We start from the raw sequence: 25,281 nt of genomic DNA, 5'->3' as shown, positions 1-25,281 counted from the left end.
GTCACTAGAAAAATAATGCTTTGTTAAGTTTCTCAACTCATATTGTACCAATTAAGATTGAGGCACTAGAGTCCAGCTATAAAGTTAAAACAAAATCTTACAGCTTGATAGACTCTACAACTTACTTAAGTTGAGAAAAAAATTGAGGAAATCAAAATTTTATCGATACTGTTTAGAATCTATGGACACTGGATGCTAATAAATGATTAATTTAACATCCAGATTTAACTCAAAGCAGTTGCGTTCTTTTTGTTAGGATAGTTTTTTTTTAATACATCCCAATAGGAGTACCATTTGAGATTGTGCAATGTTGGAACAGATTCAGTTTAATTAATCTGGCTTAAACTCGATTGGCCAAGAAAATAACACAGCTAATTTACCAAATGTTTAGTAAGTTTTTGGCATCAAGATAGTAATTACAAAATCGATGTAGTGTATATTAACAGCAAATGCTGTTGCGAAAATCAGCTTTAGGTATTACATTAGGGCACCTTTTTTTTAATGAATTCCAGTATGCTGCATTCATTGTTGAAAGGAATTATTTGAGAAAGCTTCAATGTCACCAGAATAGTATTTGCGAATCAGAAATCTAAAGATTTTCTTTGAGGGAAATGTATATGTTATATATTATATATATATAAAATATAAAGTTCCCAGATGTGAGAATTTAATGAATATAGCAGTTTGGCAGTTTGAAACTCTTGCAACTTGAGTTTCACTGAGTGAACAGATTGGGTTGTGGGATATGTGAGATAAGTATTGATCAGGTTACGAATAATAATCATAAAATCTATGGCACGGTCATTAAATTTACAGTATGTTTGCCTCATATTGCTTGTAATAGGCCAAATTCATCAACTAAAGCTATGGAGTTTCATACATAATCTGTGTACAAACAGCACTCTCTGGGTGCCAGGGAGTCAAATTTTGCACTGCAATTTTCTGCACTATTCCACAGTTATTGTGGCAAACAATTGGCATCCCTTGAGGTGACATGCAACAAATTTAAGAGTCAGTTAATGACATTGGGCTGGAACATGTCATCTTATGACATGTGGTAGTCTTCATTCCACAACCTGGACTCTGTTATTCACATTGTAACCTGATGCAAATGCAAACTGATAATGACATGGACGGGGAACTGGAATCTTATCTAATTGTGGGGCCATCAGTAGGATCTTAGAATTACAGCAATGTGCAGCATGAACAGAAGGCATTGCCCATCATGCTTGTGCAAGCAGTTGTTCCAACGTAATCCCCATCACCTCAGAAAATATTCCTCTTGTGTATGATATCATTGCCTTTTGAAAGTTTGCTTGCAATCTCTTTGCACCATTCTATTTCTGTGGTGCTATAGATTTGTTATGACATTGAAGGAGTCTATACGACTCTTCAAGTCCATGCTAGCTCTCAGCTGGGCTTAAGCCTCTCAGGAGGCTTAACATTTCAGCCTCCACACAATAGAAAACACACGCACACAGATACATAGAGTTCCTGGAAAAAGGTGGTATATATGCTGATGACAGGGAATAGGGTGAAAAGGAATGAAAGGATAGGCAGAGATGGAAACCAGTGTGAGGGAGCGTTAGAGAGTCTCATTCCCCTTGTCAATCCCAGCAAGTTTATTTCCATCAAGTACCCATTAAATTTCCTTTGAACTAATAGTCTCAATTCTGATCACCCTAATATGTCGTGAGTTCTCAGGCAGAGGAGATTGGTGGGAGACGTCAGGCCTCCAACTCCAACTGGTGGGGAAGTGGATTGTGTTTAACTTGACAAGGGAACAGTCTGCCAGAGGAGCTCAGCTGTTAGCAACAGCAACCTTAATTATCATGAATAAAGACCAACTTAAAACCTATTTGCAAACAATTTGCTTAAAGGACAGACTGCCTCCCTCATGTAACGAAAGCCACACCAGTCTCCTGTCGCTTCAGTAGCCCACCCATTGAAAGCTGGTAAGTTCCTTGGAATGGCCTTGACTGTGCATTAGACATGTGATGGTGTGAATCACCGGGATCTGTAGGTCTTTGGAAGCTTTTTGCTGTGTAAAGTGCAGAGTTTACTGACTGAGAGATGTAACCTCTGGAAGCAAGCTCACAATGCTGAACAAGAAGGATATACATTTAAAGAGGGTGCATGCAGGTGAAGTGCAGAGGAGCCACCCCTTAAAGTGGAATTTCAGACTTGAGAATGCAGCCTGTGTCGAAAGGGACAATCCTAGATGAAATGGACATTCTGCACCCTACCTAGTGTGTTGGAATGGATGAACAATGCTGATAAACAGAGAGATGCACAACAATAAACAGAGAGGTCCACCAGCAGTGGGGAAGCAAAAAGAAAAGGCAAATGCAGGCAAGTGGTGTATCCAAAAGTGTGCAAGAACAGAATACTTTACATGCTGATGTCAGAGAGCCACTGCCTGAGCAAGCTTCACCTCAGGGGACATGGTGACATACTGTACCCATATGCAGCATGAACTGCACCAGGCATCAATGCCAATTGCTCTGAAAGTGACAGCAGCTCTCAATGTTTATGCTTCCAGCTGTGTTCTGGGTTGTACCAAAGACGTGTAAGGGATCTCTTGAACAATGTGAAATGATACATTAGTGAAGGTCACAATGCACTATGCACGATGGCCAGGATTTATATCAAATGCATGATGAGTGAGGACAGTCAGGGAGAGAGGGCAATGGGGTTTAATGCCACAGCCAGTTTTCTGCATGTCATTAATTGTTAAAGAATGCACATAAGTAATTATCTAAGCACCCTGACAACAGTGGAGGGCTTTTAAATGAATGTCCAACAAGTTTGCAGCCACCGGACATGAATAAAGCAAGTGCGTGTTCCCAATCCAGGCTGTGGCTATTCTACATTTGTGCTACAATATTCACAGGTGTGGAACCTTTTTGTACTCAGGTCACATCTTCATGACTGGACCCTTGAACGGCTTTGGCCATTCAGGATCTATCAACGGATGTATTGCTCTTAGGTTTGGTCATTGCCATTTGGCTTAACTTTCTGACACCCATAGGTTGAGAAACTGGTGGGGAACAGGTGTAGGGTCATCCTGAGAGAAGGCCATATTCATCTCTCCCATGAAATACAGGTTGGTATCCGTCATAGGCCATGAGACCTCACTTTGGTGAGCTGCTTTCTAGTTCACGCTATCCCCTTGCCTTGGTTCCAGTAAACTAATGCTAAGAGCATCCCCATGTGCTTACCCCCCCCCCCCCTCAGTCCTATCAGATTATTTGTCTGGAATTCGGAATGATACCTGATGATTGGTCGATGTTTCTGCTCCTGCTCTTGTCCTTTATCCAATACATCGAATGCAGCTCACGAAACGGGGAGCACAGGGTACTTCGCAGCTTCTTCAGTTATACCCTTTTCCAATAATCATGATTGATGCCTGGATGCAGTCAAAGTGTATATTCCCTTTAAGAAGTGTATGTTGATTTCAAATTGGATAACAATGTACAGTGTTAAACACCCCCACATCCCAACCTGTGTGACAAGCTGACAATAAATAATGTGAACAATGCTTACAATTTATTCAATTATTGCAAGGTTTGTGAAGGTTTGTAGCTCAGGCTGAGGTTTTTGAGTACCCATATACGTATTCAAGAAGAACAGATACTCAAAAAAAAATACAGTCCGCAGATTCCTCAAGAACAAACCCACGACAAGCAGACCAAACACAGCCAAAAACCCTAACCACCTTACCATACATCAAAGAAGTTTCAGAAATGACAGCCAGACAACTAAGGCCCCTCGGAATCCTAGTAGCACACAAACCCACCAACACTCTCAAACAAAAACTAACAAACTTAAAAGACCCAGTACAACCCATGGACAAAACCAATGTCATCTACAAAATTCCATGCAAGGACTGCCACAAACACTACGAAGGACAAGCAGGAAGAAAGTTAGCCACCAGGATACACGAACACCAGCTAGCCACAAAAAGACACGACCCTCTCTCCCTCGTAGCCCTACACACGGAGGGAAAAAAAACACCATTTCAACTGGGACAACACATCTATCCTGGGACAGGCTAAGCAAAGAAATGCCAGAGAATTTCTAGAAGGCCTGGCACTCCAACCACAACACCATAAACAAACACATAAATCTAGATACCATCTATCAACCCCTCAGAAAACGAACAGAAAATGACATCACCACAAACCCCAGGAACCCCATCCAGGACAAACATATAAATAGAAAGCAGGAGACAACAGCTTCGCTTCACTTGGAGGTCGCCACTGATGATGTTACCTAGCCAGGTAATGAAATGTCTGGATATCAAACCTACAGCTCAGCGAGCAAACCTACACCCTTATTCAATTATGGATATGGGATTGGGGTGGGGCAAGGAGTTGGCATATTTCAGGCCCTAGTGACCATCATGTTATGGGCACGATTCCCATTCTGCATCTGCATCTCTGTCCTTATTCTAGGAATTCCACTATCTAATAAAATAACTGTTAGCAATATTTATTATGATATAAGTAAATTATATTAACCTCTGCCTTAACAACCACCTGATGAAGAACCCCAAGCTTGTGTATGTGAGTTTGTGAGTGTGTGTGTTTTGAATGGGGTTGTGGGGGGCGGCGGGGGGGGCGGGGTGCAGGTACAACAATGATTTACTATTTACTGAATCTGAACATTCCAATATTTTGAAAATGTCTGTCAGATTCTCGTTAACATTCTCTGTTTTAACGAAAGAATAAGTCCCCAATTTGTTCAGCCTCCTTTCATAATATAGTCTGTCATTTCTAATATTTTTATTCTCGTCAGTTTTTCATTAAGCTCTTTCTAATCATTCTAATATCCTTCCTGCAATGGGAATGTGTAGCATTGCTCTGATATTTGAATCCTACATGATGTATACAAAATATTGTATTGGAAATTCCACTGTGACTTGTATTTGTTAGCGTGCCTGAATACTCTTCTTTCCCAACTGTCCCTCAGTTTTAACAATGCACAGCTGAAAACTGGATTGAATTTACTGTTTAGGGTTTCATATATAATTCCTAAACTAATTTGTTCTTGCAGCCTTCAACATACGCAAGTTTAAATCATACCGCAAATTCATCAAATGAGATCATGAGCAGCTGTAAAGCGTAATTTAACTCTTATTTGCCAGGTATAGACACATCAGTACATTAATTGACGTTATTTTATATGTAACACAATTAGTACCATCTTTGGAGATTTCATAGAAATGAATAGTTTTAGTTATAGATACAGAAATGATCACACACTGATCATGCATAGACATTATATCGCTTGCTTTGAGTATAATAGTGGCTGCTCTGTTTAAGACCATCAAGGTTATGTTTAAAGTCTGTCATTGTTAAGGTTATCTTCACTGTGGTGTGGGCTTAGGATCTCATTGTGTGTTATGAAATTCTCTGATTCAGAAGTTCATTACAGATTTCTTTTATTATGCAACTCATTCAATAATCTGTATGATTTGAATCTGCCAAGTAAGACTTCAAGTGAGTTCAGTATCAAAGGAAGAGTCCATCAATCAAGATAACCAAGTTTTGTACACAATTCTTTTCAAAGATATCATTTGCAGTCAGCTGTTGCAGCTGGTTTTAAGTGCATATGTGGAATGATGTACACAGACTGAATTCACTTGGAAACAACAGAATACATGAAACTTTGGCAAAAACAGGACAAATTTACATTAAATTCCACTTCTTAATGCTTTTCTTGATTTTCTCCTATTTGTTTATTGTTCCTTCTCCTTTGCACACAATGATTTACCTGATATCAAACCAGCACATTACACTTCTTGAAGCTCTCCTGTGTTAGTTTTCAATAAATCTGTATATTGTTTGGGGTAATTTCTCATTGGAAGAAAGCTGGTGGGACTGCCTGCACACAAGTTACTCTCCTTGCTTACATGGAGTGTAAAATTAGGCAGGCTGCAAAACTAATCTGCCAGTATCCAAGCAATTGGGGAGGTTGCAATTATTCCCTCTTATTTCTTTGAAAGGTGTTTCTCTGATGCTTTCAAGAGTCTGTGTTTATTAAAGGAGCTGATTTAAGCAGCTTATTTAAGCATCATTATGAAACTGGTCATCTGTGGCTCCAAGGAATGCTGAAAATTTTAATGAGTTTGTTTGTAATTGAAAAGTTGAAGTGAGCTGTTTGTAAATGCTTCTCTAACTGTAAAGGATATTAATTGTAGGGTATATTAAGCAACCGTTCCAAATTAAGTTTCAAGTGGACACAAGTCCATAGGAAGAAAAAAGCAAATGGTCTCCACTTCAGTAATAGCTGGCAGTAAATTCACAGCGTCAGCAAATGGCCACAGGAATGCTAGTGTGGGAAAAGGAAGGGCAGGTTTTCCATGCTTTGGATTGAAACATTACTTGGCACAATATAACGAGCTTTATCCTACAAGTAACCATGCTGCATTTGATTTAAGAGAGTTTTATACTAATTGAGATGGCTTGTGTTTGATTGTTCAGCACTGCCAATGCTCAGTTTGACAATATAGTTTAAAAACATGACTCAGTTGTGTTTGAGAAGCTTTGCATTTGAGATGGCCTGAGGGATAATGGAGAACACTAACTTAGCTTTGAAGCTATTAATTTTAGAAATATAAATTATTGGCCAATTTATCAGATTTATGTAATGTCATTTATACTTTTCAACTGTAAAGTTGAGTAAATCAAATGCATTCTGCTGAAATCCTGATGCGAGAAAGCCTTGGAATAGACAAAAGTTCTTCAAACAAAAGGGTGCAAATCAAAGCTTTTTTTTTGCTGTATGCGTGGAAATGAAGTAATAAAATTGTCTTGGTAACCAACCTGAACGAAGATCAGATAACACTGCATTGATTCTTTTCAGCAGTAACCTAAGACTCGATGTGAATAGGGGTACATCCCTAAAATGACTGGGAATTGAATATTATGAGTGAGCACCGATTTGACTGCTAATTATTGATTACCACAATGAGTAGGAGCAGGAGGAGACTGCATGCCTATTGTTGCAACATTCATTCTGATCATGCTTCTTCTTGAGCATCAACTCCACTTTCCTGCCTACCTTCTATATCCCTTAGTTCTTCGAGTGACCCAAAATCGGCCTTAAATATATTCAACAATGGAGCTTTCACAATCGCTTAAGTTAGAGAATTCCAAAGTTTTACAACCCCCTGAATCTGTTTCCCTTTCAGGTCTAGAGGATTGGCCCTTTATCACAGAGACTGTGCCTTCATGTTCTATGTTCCCCTGCCAGCAGAAGCAACCTCTCAGTGACTAGCCTGACAAGTCCCTTCAGAACCATTTCATTTCAATGAGTTCACCTCTCCAGAGATTAAATGTTGAACATTACAGATACCCCTCACTATAAAATCCTGCAGCATGACTGGTAGAAACTGGATGAGAGTTTAAAGGCATGGTTAGTAAGTTTGTGACCATCCCAGAATAGTGGACAGTGAAGAAGGTTTTCTCCGATTATAAAGAGATCTTGATCAAATAGGTCAATGGGCTGAAAAATGGCAGATGAAGTTTAATCTGGATAAATGTGAGGAATTGCATTTTGCTACAACAATCAAGGATAGGGCTTATCTAAGTAATGTTAGGGCCTTGGGTAATGTTGCAGAACAGAGGGAACTAGGGGTGCAGGTTTATAATTCTTTATAACGTAGACAGGGTGGTCAAAAAGGCATTTGGCATGCTTGCCTTTATTGATTAGATTACTTACAGTGTGGAAACAGGCCCCCCAGCCCAACAAGTCCACACCGACCCGCCGAAACGCACCCACCCAGACCCATTCCCCTACACCCACCCCTGCACCTAACGCCAATTCACCTAACCTGCACATTTTTGGACTGGGGGAGGAAACCGGAGCACCCGGAGGAAACCCACGCAGACACTGGGAGAATGTGCAAACTCCACACAGTCGGTCGCCTGAGGCGGGAATTGAACCCAGGTCTCTGGCGCTGTGAGGCAGCAGTGCTAATCACTGTGCCACCGTGCTGCCCACCAATATTGCTCAGTCCTTTGAGCATTGGAGTTGGGAAGTCATGTTGCGGTTGTACAGGATATTTATGAGGCCTCTTCTGGAATACTGCGTCCAGTTCTGGTCGCCCAGAACTGGATATTATCAGCTGGATAGGGCTCAGAAGAGATCTACCAGGATATTGCCAGATATGGAAGGCTCGAGTTATAAAGCAAGGCTGGATAGGCTGGGACATTTTTCACAGGAGCGTAGGAGGTTGAGAGGTGAGCTGATAGAAGTTTAAAATAATGAGAGGCATAGATAGAGTTAAGGTTAGTTGTCAATTCTCTAGGATGTGGAATTTCAAGACTCGTGGGCATATTTTTAAGATGAGAGGAAAAAGATTTAAAAAAGACACCAGGGACAATTATTTTTACACAGAGAGTAGTTTGCATGTGGAAAGAACTTTTGTGGGGAAGTGATGGATGTAGGTACAATTACAACTTTTAAAAGACATTCTGAAAAGTACATGAATAAGAAATGTTTGGAGGGATATGGGCTAGAGCAGGCAGTGGGGACCAGTTTAGTTTGGGATTATGTTGGACGGTTTGGGATGATACATGGACTGGTTGGACCGAAGGGCCTGTTTCCATACTATATGACTCTATAGTTTATCTATTATGATGTTCAGTTCCTTCTGTGTGGGAAGGATCTTTTGGAGAATGATTTCTCCCAGCTGCGCTGTTGGAAATTACTTGCCAAGGATGAATGACTTGTATTAGCTATCCACAAATTTCTTGAGAAAAACAGGACATTTGAGTGCTGTCGGTGTCTGTCTGTAGTTGGATGTCCTGAACATTTAGAAATGGCCAGTGCCAGAAATAGTGTTAATTTTTGAACCATAAGTTTATTGGTGGATATTCACTTGGCACCGTTAATAGTATTAGGCAAGCTGCAGTACCCAATAGAAGAGACTGTGGGAACAATAAAACACAAATTTGTAGTCTTGAAAATAATACTGGATATTTTTGTAGGTTTACTTTCTGGGAGTTTTGTGGCAGGGTCTGGATGTCAAGCATTGTTATGTCACTAATTGCTTAGTGTTAAATTTATTTTTAATTCATTCACAGGATGTGGGCATCACTGGCTCAGCTAGCATTTATTGCCAATCCCTAAATTCCCAGAGGGCAGTTAAAAGTCAGCCAAATTTGCTGTGGGTTTGGAGTCACTTATAGACCAGACTGGATAAGGATGACAGTTTACTTTCCTAAAGGACGTTAGTGAACTAGATGATTTTTTTCCACCAATCAACAGTGGATTCATGGTCATCATCAGATTCTTAATTCCAGAGATTACTGAATTCAAATTCCACCATCTGCCATGGCGGGATTCGAAGCGAGGACCACAGAATATTATCTAGGTTTCTGGATTAACAGGTCCGTCGATAACACCACTAGGCTATTGCCTCCCTGTAATCTCCGTGACCACCTGGTTAGGTCCACGCTCCCCGACAACCCACCCTCCTGTCCTGGCATCTTTCGCTGCCACCACAGGAATTGCAAAACCTGCGCCCACTCCTCCTCCCTCACCTCCATCCAAGGCCCTAATGGAGCCCTCCACATCCATGAAAGTTTTACCTGCACATCCACCAATATCATTTATTGTATCCGTTGCTCCTGATGAGGCCTTCTGTATGTTAGGGAGATTGGACGCCTCCTAGCAGAGCGCTTTAGGGAACATCGCCGGGACACCCGCACCAATCAACCACATCGCCGTGTGGCCCAACATTTCAACTCCCCCTCCACTCTGCTGAAGACATCCAGGTCCTGGGCCTCCTCCACCGCCTCGGAACACTTCAACCCCAGGGCATCAATGTGGACTTCACCAGTTTCCTCATTTCCCCCCTCGCCACCTTAGCCCAGTTCCAACTTTCCAGCTCAGCACCGCCCCCATGACCTGTCCTACCTGCCTATCTTCCTTTCCACCTATCCACTCCACACTCCTCTCTGACCTATCACCTCCATTCGCACCCCCATTCACCTATTGTACTCTATGCTACTTTCTCCCCACCCCCACCCCCCTGTCATTTATCTCTCCACCCCGCAGACTCCCTGCCTCTATTCCTGATGAAGGGCTTTTGCCTGAAACATCGATTTTCCTGCTCCTTGGATGCTGCCTGACCTGCTGTGCTTTTCCAGCACCACTCTGATCCAGACTCTGGTTTCCAGCATCTGCAGTCCTCGTTTTTACCTCCCCATAACTTACCAACCTTAAATATGAGTTTCATGATGATACTATATTCATTGGTAAGGAGTATTTTAGCATTGCTGAACTATAATTGGGAAATTGTTTTGGACTTTGAAGAAGTATAGAAGATTTGAATTATAAAGAAAAGCTGAATAGGCTGAGATTTTTTTCACTGGAGCATAGGAGGTTGAGAGGTGATCTGATAGAAGTTTATGAAATAATGAATGATACAGATAGGGTTAATGGTGTTTGTGTTTTCCCTGGGTTGGAGGATTTTAGGACTGGGGACACATTTTTAAGGTAAAAGGAGTGCAATTTAAAAAAGACATAAGGGGCACATTTTTACACAAAAGGTGGTTCGCGTGTGGATTGAACTTCTGAGGAAGTGGTGGATGTGGGTGCAATTACAACTTTTAAAAAAAAATACTTTTATTTAAAATAAAAGGATTTTTTTTTCCTTTTGAATATTACAGCAAATGCAAAACCAAACAATTCAAACTAATATTAAAACAAACTTGCTAATTACATAAATAAATATCAACTAATAACTAAGCTAAAGAAGAAAGCCTTAACAACAATAATAATAATGATCATAACCATAACACAGCTCAGCAAAACAAAGCAATAGCCCTCTATCATTGAGTGCGTAAGTTTATATGTATTCATATGTTTGTAGTTCCTCCCCTCTAGATACCAGGCTCATTACATAGAATTGCCAAGGCTATATAAATGCTCTTATTAGCCTGGTGAGTAAATCTGTACCCAAAAACGTAGTTCAAAAAGGGCTGCCACATCTTATAGAAATTTTCAGTTTTATGGTGCACCATATTCATAAGAGAGTCCAAGGGGATGTGCTCCATGACTAGCTTATGCCAGCCCTGGAGAATTTTCCAAAACCCACCCTAATAGAATGTTCTTTCTGGCACAAAAAGTGAGGATACTGAAAAGCTATTTTTTTGTGTGCATCTAATAAAAGTGCATTAACAAAGCCAAGAAGAAGAGATACCGGGTCCATCTCCACCTCTGCCCAAGGCCTTCTCTATTTCACCTACTACAGCTCTCCAATATGCCTGCAGTTTGTGGCAGGGCCAAAGAAAATGATTAACCATGCCCATGCATATTTTACCTTTAGGACAAATTGGAGGTGCTTCCACTTTCATTTTAGTGAGGTGGTCTGGGGCCAGGTGGACCCTGTAGAGAATCTTCAATTCCAAAGCGTGGATCCTGTTGTAAATCAAGATCCTTCTTGCATTTTCCCAGGTATCTTCCCATATTTCAGAAGCGATCTCAGTATCCAACTCCCTCTCTCATACCTTACAGAGCCATTTGGTCTCGTCCGAGGGACCTTCTCCCAATAGATAATAAGCATTGCTAACAGATAATGTATGTTGTGGTTCTGTTTGCCGAGCTGGGAATTTGTGTTGCAGACGTTTCGTCCCCTGTCTAGGTGACATCCTCAGTGCTTGGGAGCCTCCTGTGAATTGCTTCGGTGATCTTTCCTCCGGCATTTGTAGTGGTTTGAATCTGCCGCTTCCGGTTGTCAGTTCCAGCTGTCCATTGCAGTGGTCGGTATATTGGGTCCAGTTCTATGTGCTTATTGATTGAATCTGTGGATGAGTGCCATGCCTCTAGGAATTCCCTGGCTGTTCTCTGTTTGGCTTGTCCCATAATAGTAATGTTGTCCCAGTCGAACTCATGTTGCTTGTCATCTGCGTGTATGGCTACTAAGGATAGCTGGTTGTGTCGTTTCGTGGTGAGTTGGTGTTCATGAATGTGGATCGTTAGCTGTCTTCCTGTTTGTCCTATGTAGTGTTTTGTGCAGTCCTTGCATGGGATTTTGTACACTACCTTGGTTTTGCTCATGCTGGGTATCGGGTCCTTCGTTCGGGTGAGTTGTTGTCTGAGAGTGGCCGTTGGTTTGTGTGCTGTTATAAGTCCTAGTATCCTCAGCACTCAACACCCTCTTCTCCATGTCGGACCTATTAGGGTCAGTTAGAAGTGTGCTCTCTTTTTGTATGAGGTTTCTAATTTGAAAGAAATGAAAGAGATCCCTACTAAGCAATTCATATTTCTGAGCCAACTGGTCAAAGGACATCAAACCTGAGCTGCCCATCGTTTAAACCCAGAGTCCATCATCCCCGGCTGAAAGCCCGGCTTACCAAGTATGGGTGTCAAAAATGATGTTTTGGCAATATTGCCCTCACCCTGATGAATTGCTGTCCATGACTTGACAGTATTGATGACTATTGGGCTATAGCAGTATTCCTTAACTGTTCTCATGTTGTCTAAGATCAGCAGGCTAATAAGGCGGCATCTTGCCTGAGATGTTTCGATATCCAACCAAAGTGAGTGACGGTCCCCCTGGGCCCAATCATTCATGTAAGAAAGCAATGAACTTAACTAATAGTTTTTGATACCTGGGAGGCCCACTCCTCCCAGTCTTTAAGGGAACTGCAATTTAGTCAATTTAGTTAGAGGCAGCTTGTGATACCAGATAAAAGAGCTAAACCAGCCACTCGGTCTTCTAAATATTTGCTTAGTAAAAAGCAGAGGTAGCATTCGCATAGGATACAACAGGCAGGGCAGAATGTTCATTTTAATGAGGGCTATCCGCCCTAACCAAGAGATCGGTAGTGCCTTCCATCTATGAAGGTCCTGTTTGATTCTGTCGAATAATGGGCAAAATTTGGTTTTAAATAGCTGAAAAAATAAAGGGAGTAATAAATGTACCGAAGTAGAGAAAGCCCTCCTGCGACCATCTAAAAGGGAACCGAGATCCGCCCGCAGGATCAGACAGTCTCGGAAAACCACCCATGGGCTCGGCCTCTGGCTTCGCAAAATTGATCTTATTATATGAGAAGCTACCAAATAGATTGATGCTTTATATCGGGTGTGGCACTGAGACTGCTGGGTTTGATAAGAAGACAAGAACATCATCAGCGTACAGTGTGATCTTATGTGACTTCGTCCCCACTTCTGGAGCAGTTATATTGGGATCCCTGTGCACTGCCTCCGCCAGTCATTCAATCACCAATGTGAAAAGCAGTGGTGACAAGGGACAACCTTGTTGACTGCCCCAATAAATATTAAAATTGCTTGATCGTACACCATTGGTGAGGACCACAGCAAGAGGATCATTATAGAAATCCTCCACCCACTTGACGAAATGCTTTCCCAGGCCAAACCAGTTTGAAGTATGAAAACGATATGACCACTCAACCCTGTCAAACACCTTTTCCACATCAAGGAGATCATCAATAGGTATACTGATTGCTGTTGACATACTGGGATCATGTTAAATAATGTCCTGACATTATCCATCGATCTGCCACCTTTAACGAACCCTGTCTTATCCTCCTTAATGATGGACGGCAGTACAGTTTCTAGCCTTAACACCGGAGTCTTGGATAAGATTTCGAAGTCAACATTCAGGAGTGAAATGGGTCTATAGGAAGCACAGTCCTCCGGCGCCTTACTTTTTAAGAATGAGAGAGGTGTTCGCCTCTCTCAGAGATGGTGGGCGGAGGCCACAACTATATGAGTCATTAAACATATTAAGCATCGGCCCTGACAATATACTTAGAAAATAGAACTCACTGGGGAGCCTGTCGGGACCCGGCGTCTTCCCATTCTGGAGCTGCCTCACCGCCTCCTGCACCTCTTGCTGTGACAATGGGGCATTGAGGAGAGACTCTTGTTCAGAGCTCACTCCCAGAAGATCCAAATTCTTAAAAAAAGACTCCATCTTAACCCGCCCACTCTCACAGCTTTCAGATTGGTTTAATTCAGAGTAAAATTTCCGAATGCTGCATTAATCCTTTTAGAATCGTACGTCAAATTTCCAGTGTCCTCTCTGATCGAGGTAATGGTCTGATGGGCACTCTTTTTTTTCCTTGCAAGATATGCTAGGTACTTGCCCAGCTTATCCTCATGCTCAAACAGCCTTTGACTTGCAAATGTAACCTCTCTCTTGGCTGTCCATAAAAGCATGGAATTCAGCATGCATCGAAGTGCTGTGAAACCAGTGAGGGCCTGTCAAAATGTGCCTTTTCAGCTACTTTCAGATGCGCCTCAACCAAGTATTGCTGCTCACCCGCCTGTTGCTTCTTACTGGCTGTATAGGAAATAACTAACCCCCTAGCATAGGCTTTAGCTGTTCCCCAAAGGATGGATGGGCTACTGGCCGAGCCTGAATTAATGTCTAAAAAAGCCCTGACTATCCTTGAGGATGAAGGGGTCCAGTCGTCAATACCTAGAGCTACCACAGCATCCTTACTCTTAACCATTAAATACACTCTGGCGATATCGGAAATAGTGATATTGCCAATTGTACATGACGCCAAGAAGCCCAGATATGCTGCGGGGGTCAGAAAAAGATCGATCCTGGTATGGCATTTATGTGGGTTCGAAAGGAATGTCAAATCGCTGCCAGTAGGGTGAAGGTGCCTCCAAACATCTACCAACTCCAATTCAGCGCACAGATCCCTTAATTGTTTCGATCGCAAAGAAGATATTGGCGGGCCTTTGGGCAATCTGTCTACCGTAGGGTCTATGAGACAGTTGAAATCCCCTCCTACGATGATATGTTGACATGCAAGGTTAACCAGTCTAGAAAGCGGGTCTGTCAAGAATTTAAGGGGGTGGACCAAGGGAAAGTAAACATTTAAGATCCCATATTCTTCCCCATGTATCAAAGCTTTAAGGATTACAAATCTCCTGTTTGTGTCTTTAATACACTCTAATAACTTAAATGGGAGACTTTTTCTAACTAAAATGGCCACCCCTCTACTCCTTGTATTGAAAGTTGAAAAATAAACCCGTCAAACCCATTCTTGTTGCAGCTTCAAATGCTCTGCATCATCCAAGTGTGTTTCTTGTAATAAGGTAACATCCACCCTCTCCTTTTTAAGGCTGGAAAGTACCTTCTTCCTCTTGACAAGTGAGTGACTCTCCTTAATATTCCAGGTGCATCACTTACACACATCCTTAGCCATAACCTTCTATAGCACCATTTAGACTCCAGAGAGGAAGAAGCTGAACTACAGATTGTTGAGCTTTAATGCAAAAGAATCCACAAAACCTGAAACTACACAGACTGAAATAACTACAGCCAACAAATCTGCGAAACTCACAAAAACTATGTACAGCAAAAACAGAAAAACAAAAAATCGCCAAAGATGCTGATTGGAGGAATTCACCCCCATTCAAAGGGGGTATGTACACATCGAACAACCCTCGTATCCATCCCAACTACCCTCTCAACTCCTACCAGCTAGGGTCGCGCCACATACACTGACCACACGGTAGAGAAAAACAAACGCCCAAAAGTAAGGTTAGTACTCTCAACAAGTAAACTAAAGTAAATATGTCACCCATATCTTAACATAACTTAGAGATTAAAGACATCATTTCATGGAACTTATTACCAGAAAGGAGACTCCATCAAGTACATTTTAAAGAAGAGCAACCCCGAACAGCCCTGTCCTCTATGCCTATTTGGCTGTTTGACTTAAGTCGATGTGTCCACAAAGTTCTTTGTTTTCTCTGGCGAGTCGAACAAATGTATCGATCCATTATGATTGATCCGAAGCACTGCTGGATATCTAAAAGAATACTGGATCCCAAGCTTTCTAAATCTCCACTTGATGCCATCGTAGGACTTCCTCTTCTGGACCACTGCCGCTAAGAAGTCTTTAAAAAAAAAAAGACCCTGGAGCCGCCACGTAACAACGCCATCGAATCCCTCCCCTGGGCTCTAGAGGCTTCCATCACCCCCTGCTTGTCTTTATTATAATGAAACTTCACTCGGACAGGACATGGGTGCTGATCCACACGTGGCTTTAGTGCTGTGATCCAATGGGCTCTTTCAATTGTTATCCTTCCCTTCTCAACCCCCAAACCAAGGAAATCCGGGAACCACTTCTCGAAGAATTTCACCAACCACTCACCTTCTGACCCCTCCAGTATGCCAACAAAACACAGGTTTTTCTTCTGCCCTGTTTTCAAAATCGTCTACTAGATCCAACAGACCATGGACCTGTGTTTCCAGGGCTTCATTCTGGCTCTTAGAGGAGTCAGTCTCTGCTTCTACACCTGCAGCCCGAGCTCATCGGCCCTTTTTCCCAGGTTTTGCAGCATAGCAGATACAGGAGCCAGCTTCTCCTTGGTTTTTCTCCTGGATCTGCCTCCCCAGGACCTTGAGATTTGGTCAGTTCCGCAACCAGGGTCTGGTGAGTAAGCAAGCCTGCTGCTTCAGAGGGCTGGGCCTTGGCCATGGTCCCAGTGACTATCCTCCTTTCTTCGGCATTCTCCAGCTGCAAGGACAAAGGGAGTAGATTTTTTTTTCAGGGTTCTAGCTCCTTTAGTGTGTTTTTACTCACAGGGCCAGGACCCATCCCAAACACTTTACTGTCGGGTCGGTGTTGCAGTGTGGAGCCCAGCAAATGCGATCCTAACAGGACACGGCCATCTTGGATCCCCCACAATTACAACTTTTAAAAGACATTTGGCTAAGTACATGAATAGGAAGGGGTTTGGAGGGACATGGACCAGGAGCAGGCAGGTGGGATTAGTTTAGTTTGCGATTATGTTCAGCATGGACTGGTTGAACCAAAGGGTCTGTTTCTATGTTTATATGAGCCTATGATACTATGTTACATGTGATTTGGAGTTCAGTTATTCTGAATCTAGTACTAGATTGTGGACATAGATACCACTATTACAGAGTGAACAGAATTGGTTACTAAACATCACAAATTACTTTACCCCAATTTATTTGGGCTATATCAGTCTATTTGAACACTAATGAAAAAAAAACATAATGAAGTATGTGCTTGTCTGATTACATAATTTTTATATGAATAAACCAAAACATTGTGCAGTGATTCATCTTGGTTAGTGATGTACTGCTTGACAACAGCATTTTGTGGTGGCAGCAATATAATTCACTCAATGTACTTAATTAATCAACTACAGAAATTGGCAGAACAGAACAATTAACTAAATTAGTATTTACCTTTATATCTTGCAAGGCGCTAGGCTGTGCGTGTCATTAAACAATAAAGATCATACACTAGTGCATGGGGAAATCACACAAAAATGTGAAGTACAGGATTAATTTTCTGTTCTACTTCAAGAATGGGCATAAGATATTCAAGGGTTGCACGATCAGTCTGGTGGTTTAGTGTATTTCGTTTCACAACTTTAAAATGTTTAGAGTTTGGAGCCAGGATTAAATGTTTGTTTGGTACTTTGTTAATGAAAAGGATGCCATTGCTAAGAAGTGAAATGTGCTCAGGCTCAACATCAGGACATCCCAGGTTACACACAACAATTTTAGACATACTTCAAGGATTTCCCTACTCTTTAACAATGTATCTTTATCCCAGCCTCAGTATTGCCTGACATTATCGTGAATTTCCCACAGCTGACATTTGTGCAGTTTCAGAGTGAAATTGTAAATTATTTACTCATTTGCATTGGATGATGGATAATTTTGCAATGTGAGTTAACAAAGGCAGTAGGAACTTCTTGACATAGTGAAAATAACCTAGTTTTAAATAGGCTGTGCAGCTGACTCCAAAAGGAATTCTTTCACCCAACCCATTTCGACATGATGTAAATCTAACTTCTCCAGTGATTCTCATTTCTAGAAGTCCTGTGATTTTGTTTAAATATTTTTAATTACTCAGCTGACTGAGACTATGTTATTATTTTTCCTATGACTGAAGTAAATTGTTTCTGATAGCCAAGCATTGACACTTGGAATGTTTATCCTTTATTGTTATAGGAATCAAATCAATGCTGGTCTTCTTGCCCTCAAAAATGTCATTCCAGCAGGTGATACTTATATGCATCTGGGTATACAAGAGGTAAGTTTTTGTTTTTTTTCTTTATTTGGTAGTGTTTGGAGTTGTGAAAACCTATTTCTTCTTGAAATGTGATGTGCACTAAATATTCTATTCAAAACAAATCAAATGGGATCTCAGTCATTTCGAACTTTGGTATTGCTTAAAGAAGTTGCACTTGGTCAAAGCCTATTGTCATGAAGCTTTGCACTAATCAGGATAATTTGTAAGAATGCCAAGTTGAAGGGAAAACAATGTATGATAGGAGATTGCTGGTTGTTTGGCAAGTGCTGGTTAATAGGTAGCATGGAGAATGCACCATGAAATGATGACTGAAAGTTAATATCCAAGCTTTGTCTAAATTTTGTCCGTGATTGATCAAAGTGTGGCCTTGAGAAATTAAGCAGAAAGTGACAAGTGTCACCTATTTACTTGTGATATCCCAGCAAGTTGGTTCTCTATTAACTAGTTAAAAATCACACAACACCAGGTTATAGTCCAACAGGTTTAATTGGAAGCACACTAGCTTTCGGAGCGATGCTCCTTCATCAGGTGGTTGTGGAGGGCTCAATCGTAACACAGAATTTATAGCAAAAATTTGCAGTGTGATGTAACTGAAATTATACATTGAAAAATTGATTGTCTGTTAAGCCTTTCATCTGTTAGTATACAGTGATAGTTTCACTTCTTTCATGTGTAAGTCACAAAACCTTTTTTTTTAAAGTTGCATTCTCGGGTTAGCTGTTAACAATGGTGATAGCTAGACAATATGTTGAAGGTGTTAGCCCCCTGTGTTCTCTGTCTATGACCTGATGTTTAGATTGATTCCAATCTAAAAAGTGAGATAACAGAGTTTTACATAAATTCATGCAGTTTTTGAGCTCAGAGTTCTACATGAATGTATGTGGTTTTTGAGCAAAGTGCAATGTAACTCTGAAAGTACCAAAAAAATTCACCACACAAAATATATGTGCGCATGTGGGTCTTTGTCTGTCTGTGTGTGTGTGTGTCTGGGGTGGGGGGTTGTGAGTGTGAGAAAGTGTGTGTGTGTAGTGAGTGCAGAGTGTCTTAAGTCTGTGAGGGGGTGCATGTGTGGGAGTCTGTGTGTCTATAAGGGTGTGTGTGGGTGTCTGTGTTCGCGTCTGTGTGTATCTGTGTCCGTGTGTGTGTGTGTGTGTGTGTGTGTAGTGCAATGGTGATCACCTGTAATGTGACGTGAACCCAAGGTCCCGGTTGAGGCCCTCCCTATGGGTACCGAACTTAGCTATCAGCCTCTGCTCGGCCACTTTCCTCTGCTGCCTGTCCCGAAGTCCACCTTTGAGGATGGTCACCCGAAGGTCCGAGGCTGAATGTCCTGGACCACTGAAGTGTTCCCCAACTGGGAGGGAACCCTCCTGTCTGTTGATTGTTGTGCGGTGCCCATTCATCCGTTGTCGTAGCCTTTGCTCGGTTTCCCCAATGTACCATGCCTCTGGGCATCCCTGCCTGCAACATATAAGATAGACAATGTTGGCTGAGTCACATGAGTACCTGCCATGTACACGGTGGGAGGTGTTCCCACGCGTAATAGTGGTATCTATGTCCACAATCTGACACGTTTTGCAGCGTCCACCGTGACAGGGCTGTATGGAGTTGTCCTGAGAGCCGGGCAGTTTGCTACGAACAATGATCTGTTTGAGGTTTGGCGGTTGTTTAAAGGCAAGTAGTGGAGGTGTGGGGAAGGTCTTGGTGAGGTGCTCATCCTCATTGATAATGTGTTGCAGGTCACGAAGAACATGGCGTAATTTTCCAGCCCCTGGGAAGTACTGAACAACGAAGGGCACCCTGTCAGTTGCAGCCCGTGTCTGTCTCCTGAGGAGGTCATTAGGAAGCCTCCTATCACTAGATTGGCAAGATTTGACATGGTCTAAATTTTATCCTAGAGCTCGAGATTATGCTAAAGTCATAGCATTCGTGAATTATCCAATCTGTGCTGCTGGAAAGTGTAAGGTTGATGGATTAAATCTTTTTATATGAGAAAGTAAATAACTTGATGCTATATAATGTGCTCCAAAGTGCTTTGCAGTCAATGAAGTGCTTTTGAAATTGTCCTTATGTTGCAAATGTGGTGGTCCATTGGCACACGACAAGATGCCACAACCTTCAATGTGATAATCTGTTGTGAATCATGTTGGTTCTTGGATTATTATCAGCCAGGACTCCAGGCAGAATGTAATGCCATGGGATCTTTTACAGCATCTGGGAGGATAGATAGCGTTTGGTTTTAATATCTCATCTAAATGGTGTCACCTCTGACAGTGCAGCAGAGCCTCAGTGCTGCACAAGAAATTAGCTGAGATCTTGCGCTCACATCCACTCAGACAGTTTTGCTATCTCTAAGCTCAGGCTGGAGACATGAGGAATAAAATATCATCATAGAGTCATATAGCTTGGAAAAAGAACCTTTAATTCAACTCGTCCATGCTGATCAAGGTTCTCAAACTAAACTAGTCCCACTTGCCTGTTCTTGGCCCTTATCCCACTAAACCTTTCCTATTCATGTACCTGTCCAAATGTCTTTTCAATGTTATAACTGTACCTGCATTCGCCTCTTCCTTTGGCTGTTCATTCAACGTATGAACCAGCCTGTGTGTGAAAACGTTGCTTCTCAGGTCCCATCTAAACCTTTCTCCTTTCACCTTAAAATTACACTTTCTGGTTTTCAACTTCCCTACACTACGAACAAAAACTTTGCTATTCATCTTATCGATATTCCTCATGATTTTATAAACCTCTATAAAGTCAACCCTCAAACTCCTATGCTCCAGTAAAACAAGTCCCAGCCTATTCAGACTCCCCTAATAACTCAAACTCTATTAGAATATGTTTATGTAAAGATAATATCATTACCAGTTAACCCAACCTCTTTAGCTTGATCAGTTTTTCATAGTTAGTTCGTTGCATTTTGCAGCACTTAGCAGAATCAAGAGAGAAGGCAAGAGTGACTGCCCTTGATATCAAGCTAGCTTTTAATTGAGTATTGCATCAAGAGACCCTAGCAAATCCAAAGTCAGTGGGAATAGGGAAAAACTGTCCATTGGTTGAGGTCATACTGAGCAGAAAGGAAGAAGGCGTGGTTGTGATTGTTGGCCATTCATTTTATCTCAGGGGGCCATGGCAAGAATTCCTGATGGTAGGCCCATCTTCATCAGCTGCTCATGAATGATCTCCCCTCCATCATATGGTCAGAAGAGGGATGTTTGCCATTTGCAACTCCTCAGCCTCAGTCCATGCTCATATTTGGCAAGTCCTGGGCAATATTCAGGCTTGACATTTATGATACAGAATTACCAGGCAATGAGCATCTCCAACAGGAAAGAACTTAACCACGTCTCCTTGACATTCAATGATATTACCCTTACTGGAAACACCATCATCGACATCTGTGGCGTACCATTGACCAGAGACTTAAACTAACAAGCTATTTGAATACTGTAGCCACAGGAGAAAGTCTGAAGTGGGAACTCTACCTCAAGGAACTCATCTTCTGACTCCCCAAATTCTGCCCATGATCCAGAATTCAGGATACTGATGGAATGCTCTCTACTTGCCTGGATGATTGTGGTCCCAACAACACTCAAGGTGTTCAACGTCATTCAGGAGAAAGTCATTTCCATGATCAGCAGTGCATGTATAATTTTAATTATTCAATGTCTTCACCATTGGCATGCTGTGAAAATAGTATGTACTATCTACGCAATTAACTCACGAAGGCTTCTTCAACAGCACTTTCCAAATCTATGATGTCTACCACATGGAAGTACAAGGGTAACTGACCGGTCGTAGAATCCCTGTAGAAGCAGGCCTTTCAGCCCATCAAGTTGACACTGACTCTTCAAAGAGCATCCTACTCAGACTCACCCCTTTATCCTATCCCTGTAACCCTGCATTTCCCATCTAGTCACACATCCCTGGACTCTATGAGCAATTTAGCCTGGCCAATCCACTTAACCTGCATATCTTTGGACATTGGCAGGAAACCGGAGCATACAGAGAGAATGAGTAAACTCCACACAGACAGTATGTCTGAGGGCGGAATTGAACCCAGGCCCCTAGTACTGTGAGGCAGGATCACAACCTTTGAGGTCTGCTTTTTAATCCTTTATCTAGCTCCCTGAAGTCTTCTTGCAGAGCCTCATCCCTCTTAAGCTACATAGTGACCACGTCTAACTACACATTTTCACATTACTCTGAGACTTGTGAATGTACTGATGTGCCTACAGCTGGCGCTCAGGCTCTGAAACCCAGCACTCAAGGTGGCCAAACTGTGGGCATTTCCTGTAGATATGGTCATCCACACAACAAGGAACATCTGACACTTCCCACCCACTGTACGCTGTGTGACACAAGATCTGAAGTCTTCTACTGTACCTTTACTTATCATACTCTGACCCTAAATCATTTTTTTTGTTGTTATACAGTACAGTTCCCCTCTAAACGACTCACCATCCTGATTTGGGAATAAGCTACTGTTCTTTTGCTGTCATTGGGTCAAAATCCTGTCTCTCCCTTCCTAATGGCATTCTGGGTCTACATGAAATGGACTGCAGGCATTCAAGATGCCAGCTCACCACCACCTTCTGAAGGGTAATTGGGGATGTCAGTCAATGCTGGCCCCGTCAGCAATGTCTACAACCCCGACAGGAATAAAAAATAATGCATACCATAAAATCACAAACATAGCAGATAAATTGTCAACCAATATTTTGATAGATTTCCTTTATTCTTTCTTACTATTTTCAAATGTCAGTGCTGCTTTATTGTATTTACGACAACTTTTGGTACCAAACATTCACAGCAACTGCCAGTTGGAAGATAAAGCTTAGATAATTCGGGCTTTCTTCACTCTCCAGTAGCCTTTTTTCTGGCATTTTGCTGGAAATGAATGTGCATTTCTAATGGATAAGGACAGGGTCTTGTCTGGTTGTGGTACTCCCATGGTCCGCATGGCTTGGTGATGTCTGCAACTGAGACTTGCTCATGAGGAATAGCTATTTATGGAATTTGATCCAAATCCCAGAAGAGTAGGTGTGAAGAGAAAATTTGACCATGGAGAATGTGGAGGAGAATTGACAGGGCTGAAAGATGAGGCCTGTAAATTATATGCTTTAAGTTATGCATACATAATTAACATGTATTTAAGCTATCTTAAGCTGTTTGGTCGTGTGGCCGCACGGTCTAAGACCTGAAGTTAACTTCCAGCCTCTAAGGCGGTGTGGTTTCGTATCCTACCTATGCCACTTGTGCTGACTGGTTATTAAGGCAAACTTTGGCAGGGGTGAGCTGTGTTAAAGTTGAATGCAATAAAACATAACCATTTCCTCCAAACCATTCTGTGATGTGGGATAGCACTGACCCTGTATCAGGTCAGTGTCCATGCTGTGTTCCTCTGGTGTAGTGAATATCACATTCGCCTCCCAATCGAAAGGCCCAGGGTATCATACTGCAACCAAGTAGTCTGTGCTAGTGTTTCTGGCTCAGGCTTGGAGGGCCGAAGGGCCTGTTCCTGGGCTGTAACTTTTCTTTGTTCTTTGTTCTATTTTACTTGGTTGATGGCACTTGAAATATTGTGCATAGTTTCTTTCTTAAAATAGTGAACCTGGGAAATATATCTTTGCATGAATATAAATACAGTTTCTTGCTCAATTGCATGTGATCAACTTTGCAGCTTTTGCAGTGTGCCATGCATTTGTAGAAAGTGAGTTCATGTTTTGTTTTTCCACCGACTTTGTGAAATTTTGAAGAGGTGCAGCACAGAGGCTAACTACTTTCAAGTGTAATAAACACTGGAAGATGAATTGAGCTTGATGCTCTCCAACAGCTGATTTCAATGTGGTGTTGGTGGAACAATGCAAGTGAAGCACTCGATACTTGTTTTATCAGGAATTGTTTATAATATACCAAGATTCCAGAAAGAAGAGGTGGAGAAAATAAAGTTTGATAAAATAGAAATTTTCTCTTTTATCTTCTAAAACAATATGTTCAATTTTTACATTCTTTGGGAAAATTTGTCCATCCATAAGTAATACGTATCTAGCAGTTTTTTAAAGTATTAAGCCTAATCAATGTATAAAATTTCTATTTATCAGGCTTCTAAACAAATAAGGCAACAGAAAGGGATTAAGACTGCAAGTGCAATTATTGTTCTGACCGATGGTGAATTAATAGAGAATGTGTTGCCCTACACAATTAATGAGGTAAGCACAACATTTCAAAATTACTATTGAATGAACTGCATGTTTTTTCTTTGACTGAAGCTAATCCATATTGAATTTCTTTATAGGCTGATGATGCAAGAAAATTAGGGGCAATTATTTATTGTGTTGGTGTGAAAGACTTTAAAGAAACACAGGTAGGCCTCTATAACATAATTCCATTGATTGATTATCAGGTGTATCTAATGAATGATTCAATACATTTTATCAGGAGGCTGGGCCCAGAAGCTTCATCAGAGTAGTTTACTTCACTTACCATTGTGTTGCAGGAAGCCTAACATTCATTCAGTGTCAGTACACGTGAGAATCCGGTATCTCTGAGTGTGATTATTTCTTCCCTTGGTGTGTGGAGGGAGGTGGCAAGAAGGGGCAAAAGTTGGGGAAGTTGGCCCAGAAGACAAAGTCAGTTCATTCACACAAACAATGCAATTAAGTGCTCCATGTGAGACTCCATGGATGACCTCCTTGACTTGACGGAAATCGTATACCTCCCGTCTTGCCACCTTGAGCCAGGGTACAGTATGACCTAGAGGATAATATGTGGAGCTGGTAATGTACAGCAGGTCAGGCAACATCGGAGGAGCAGGAGAGTCGACATTTTGGGCAGGGCCTTTAATCAGGACTGGGGAGGGGGAAGGGGGCTGAGAAATAAATAGAGGGAGGGGGATGGAGCTGGGGGAATGGTAGGTGGGATAGCTTAGTTGAATGCAGGTAGGGGTTATTGTGATTCATCAGTGGGAAGAGTGGAGTGGATAGATGAGAAGGAAGATGGACAGGTTAGGTTAGGCTAAGGAGGCTGGGAGAAAAGGTAAGGCCGGACATGGGATGAGGTTGGAAGCAGGCAGGCGGGCGGGCAGGCGGGTGGGGGTAATAGGTGGGGAGATTTTGAAGCTGGTGAGCTCTATGCTTGGGTCATTGGGCTTTAAGCTTCCAGGTTGGAATATGAAATGATGTTCCTCCCGTGTGGC

General features: G+C 41.9%; 1 protein-coding gene across 2 annotated transcripts in view; it reads left to right on the top strand.

Moving 5' to 3' along the window:
- Positions 1-25,281, top strand: part of antxr2a (ANTXR cell adhesion molecule 2a) — a 235,052-nt gene that overhangs the window by 5,266 nt on the left and 204,505 nt on the right. For both annotated transcript variants that reach the window (XM_043696278.2, XM_087985795.1), the window contains exons 4-6: positions 18,002-18,083; positions 24,188-24,295; positions 24,382-24,450. In XM_043696278.2, the coding sequence (XP_043552213.1) occupies positions 18,002-18,083; positions 24,188-24,295; positions 24,382-24,450 (259 nt within the window). The remainder of the gene's footprint in view (positions 1-18,001; positions 18,084-24,187; positions 24,296-24,381; positions 24,451-25,281) is intronic.

This window comes from Chiloscyllium plagiosum, unplaced genomic scaffold (assembly GCF_037043375.1).
Source record: "Chiloscyllium plagiosum isolate Xiang-an unplaced genomic scaffold, Cpla_swu_hap1 HiC_scaffold_1, whole genome shotgun sequence".
Lineage (NCBI taxonomy): Eukaryota > Metazoa > Chordata > Chondrichthyes > Orectolobiformes > Hemiscylliidae > Chiloscyllium > Chiloscyllium plagiosum.
Note: the sequence above shows the minus strand (reverse complement) of the source record. Positions and strands in the feature narration are given on the sequence as shown.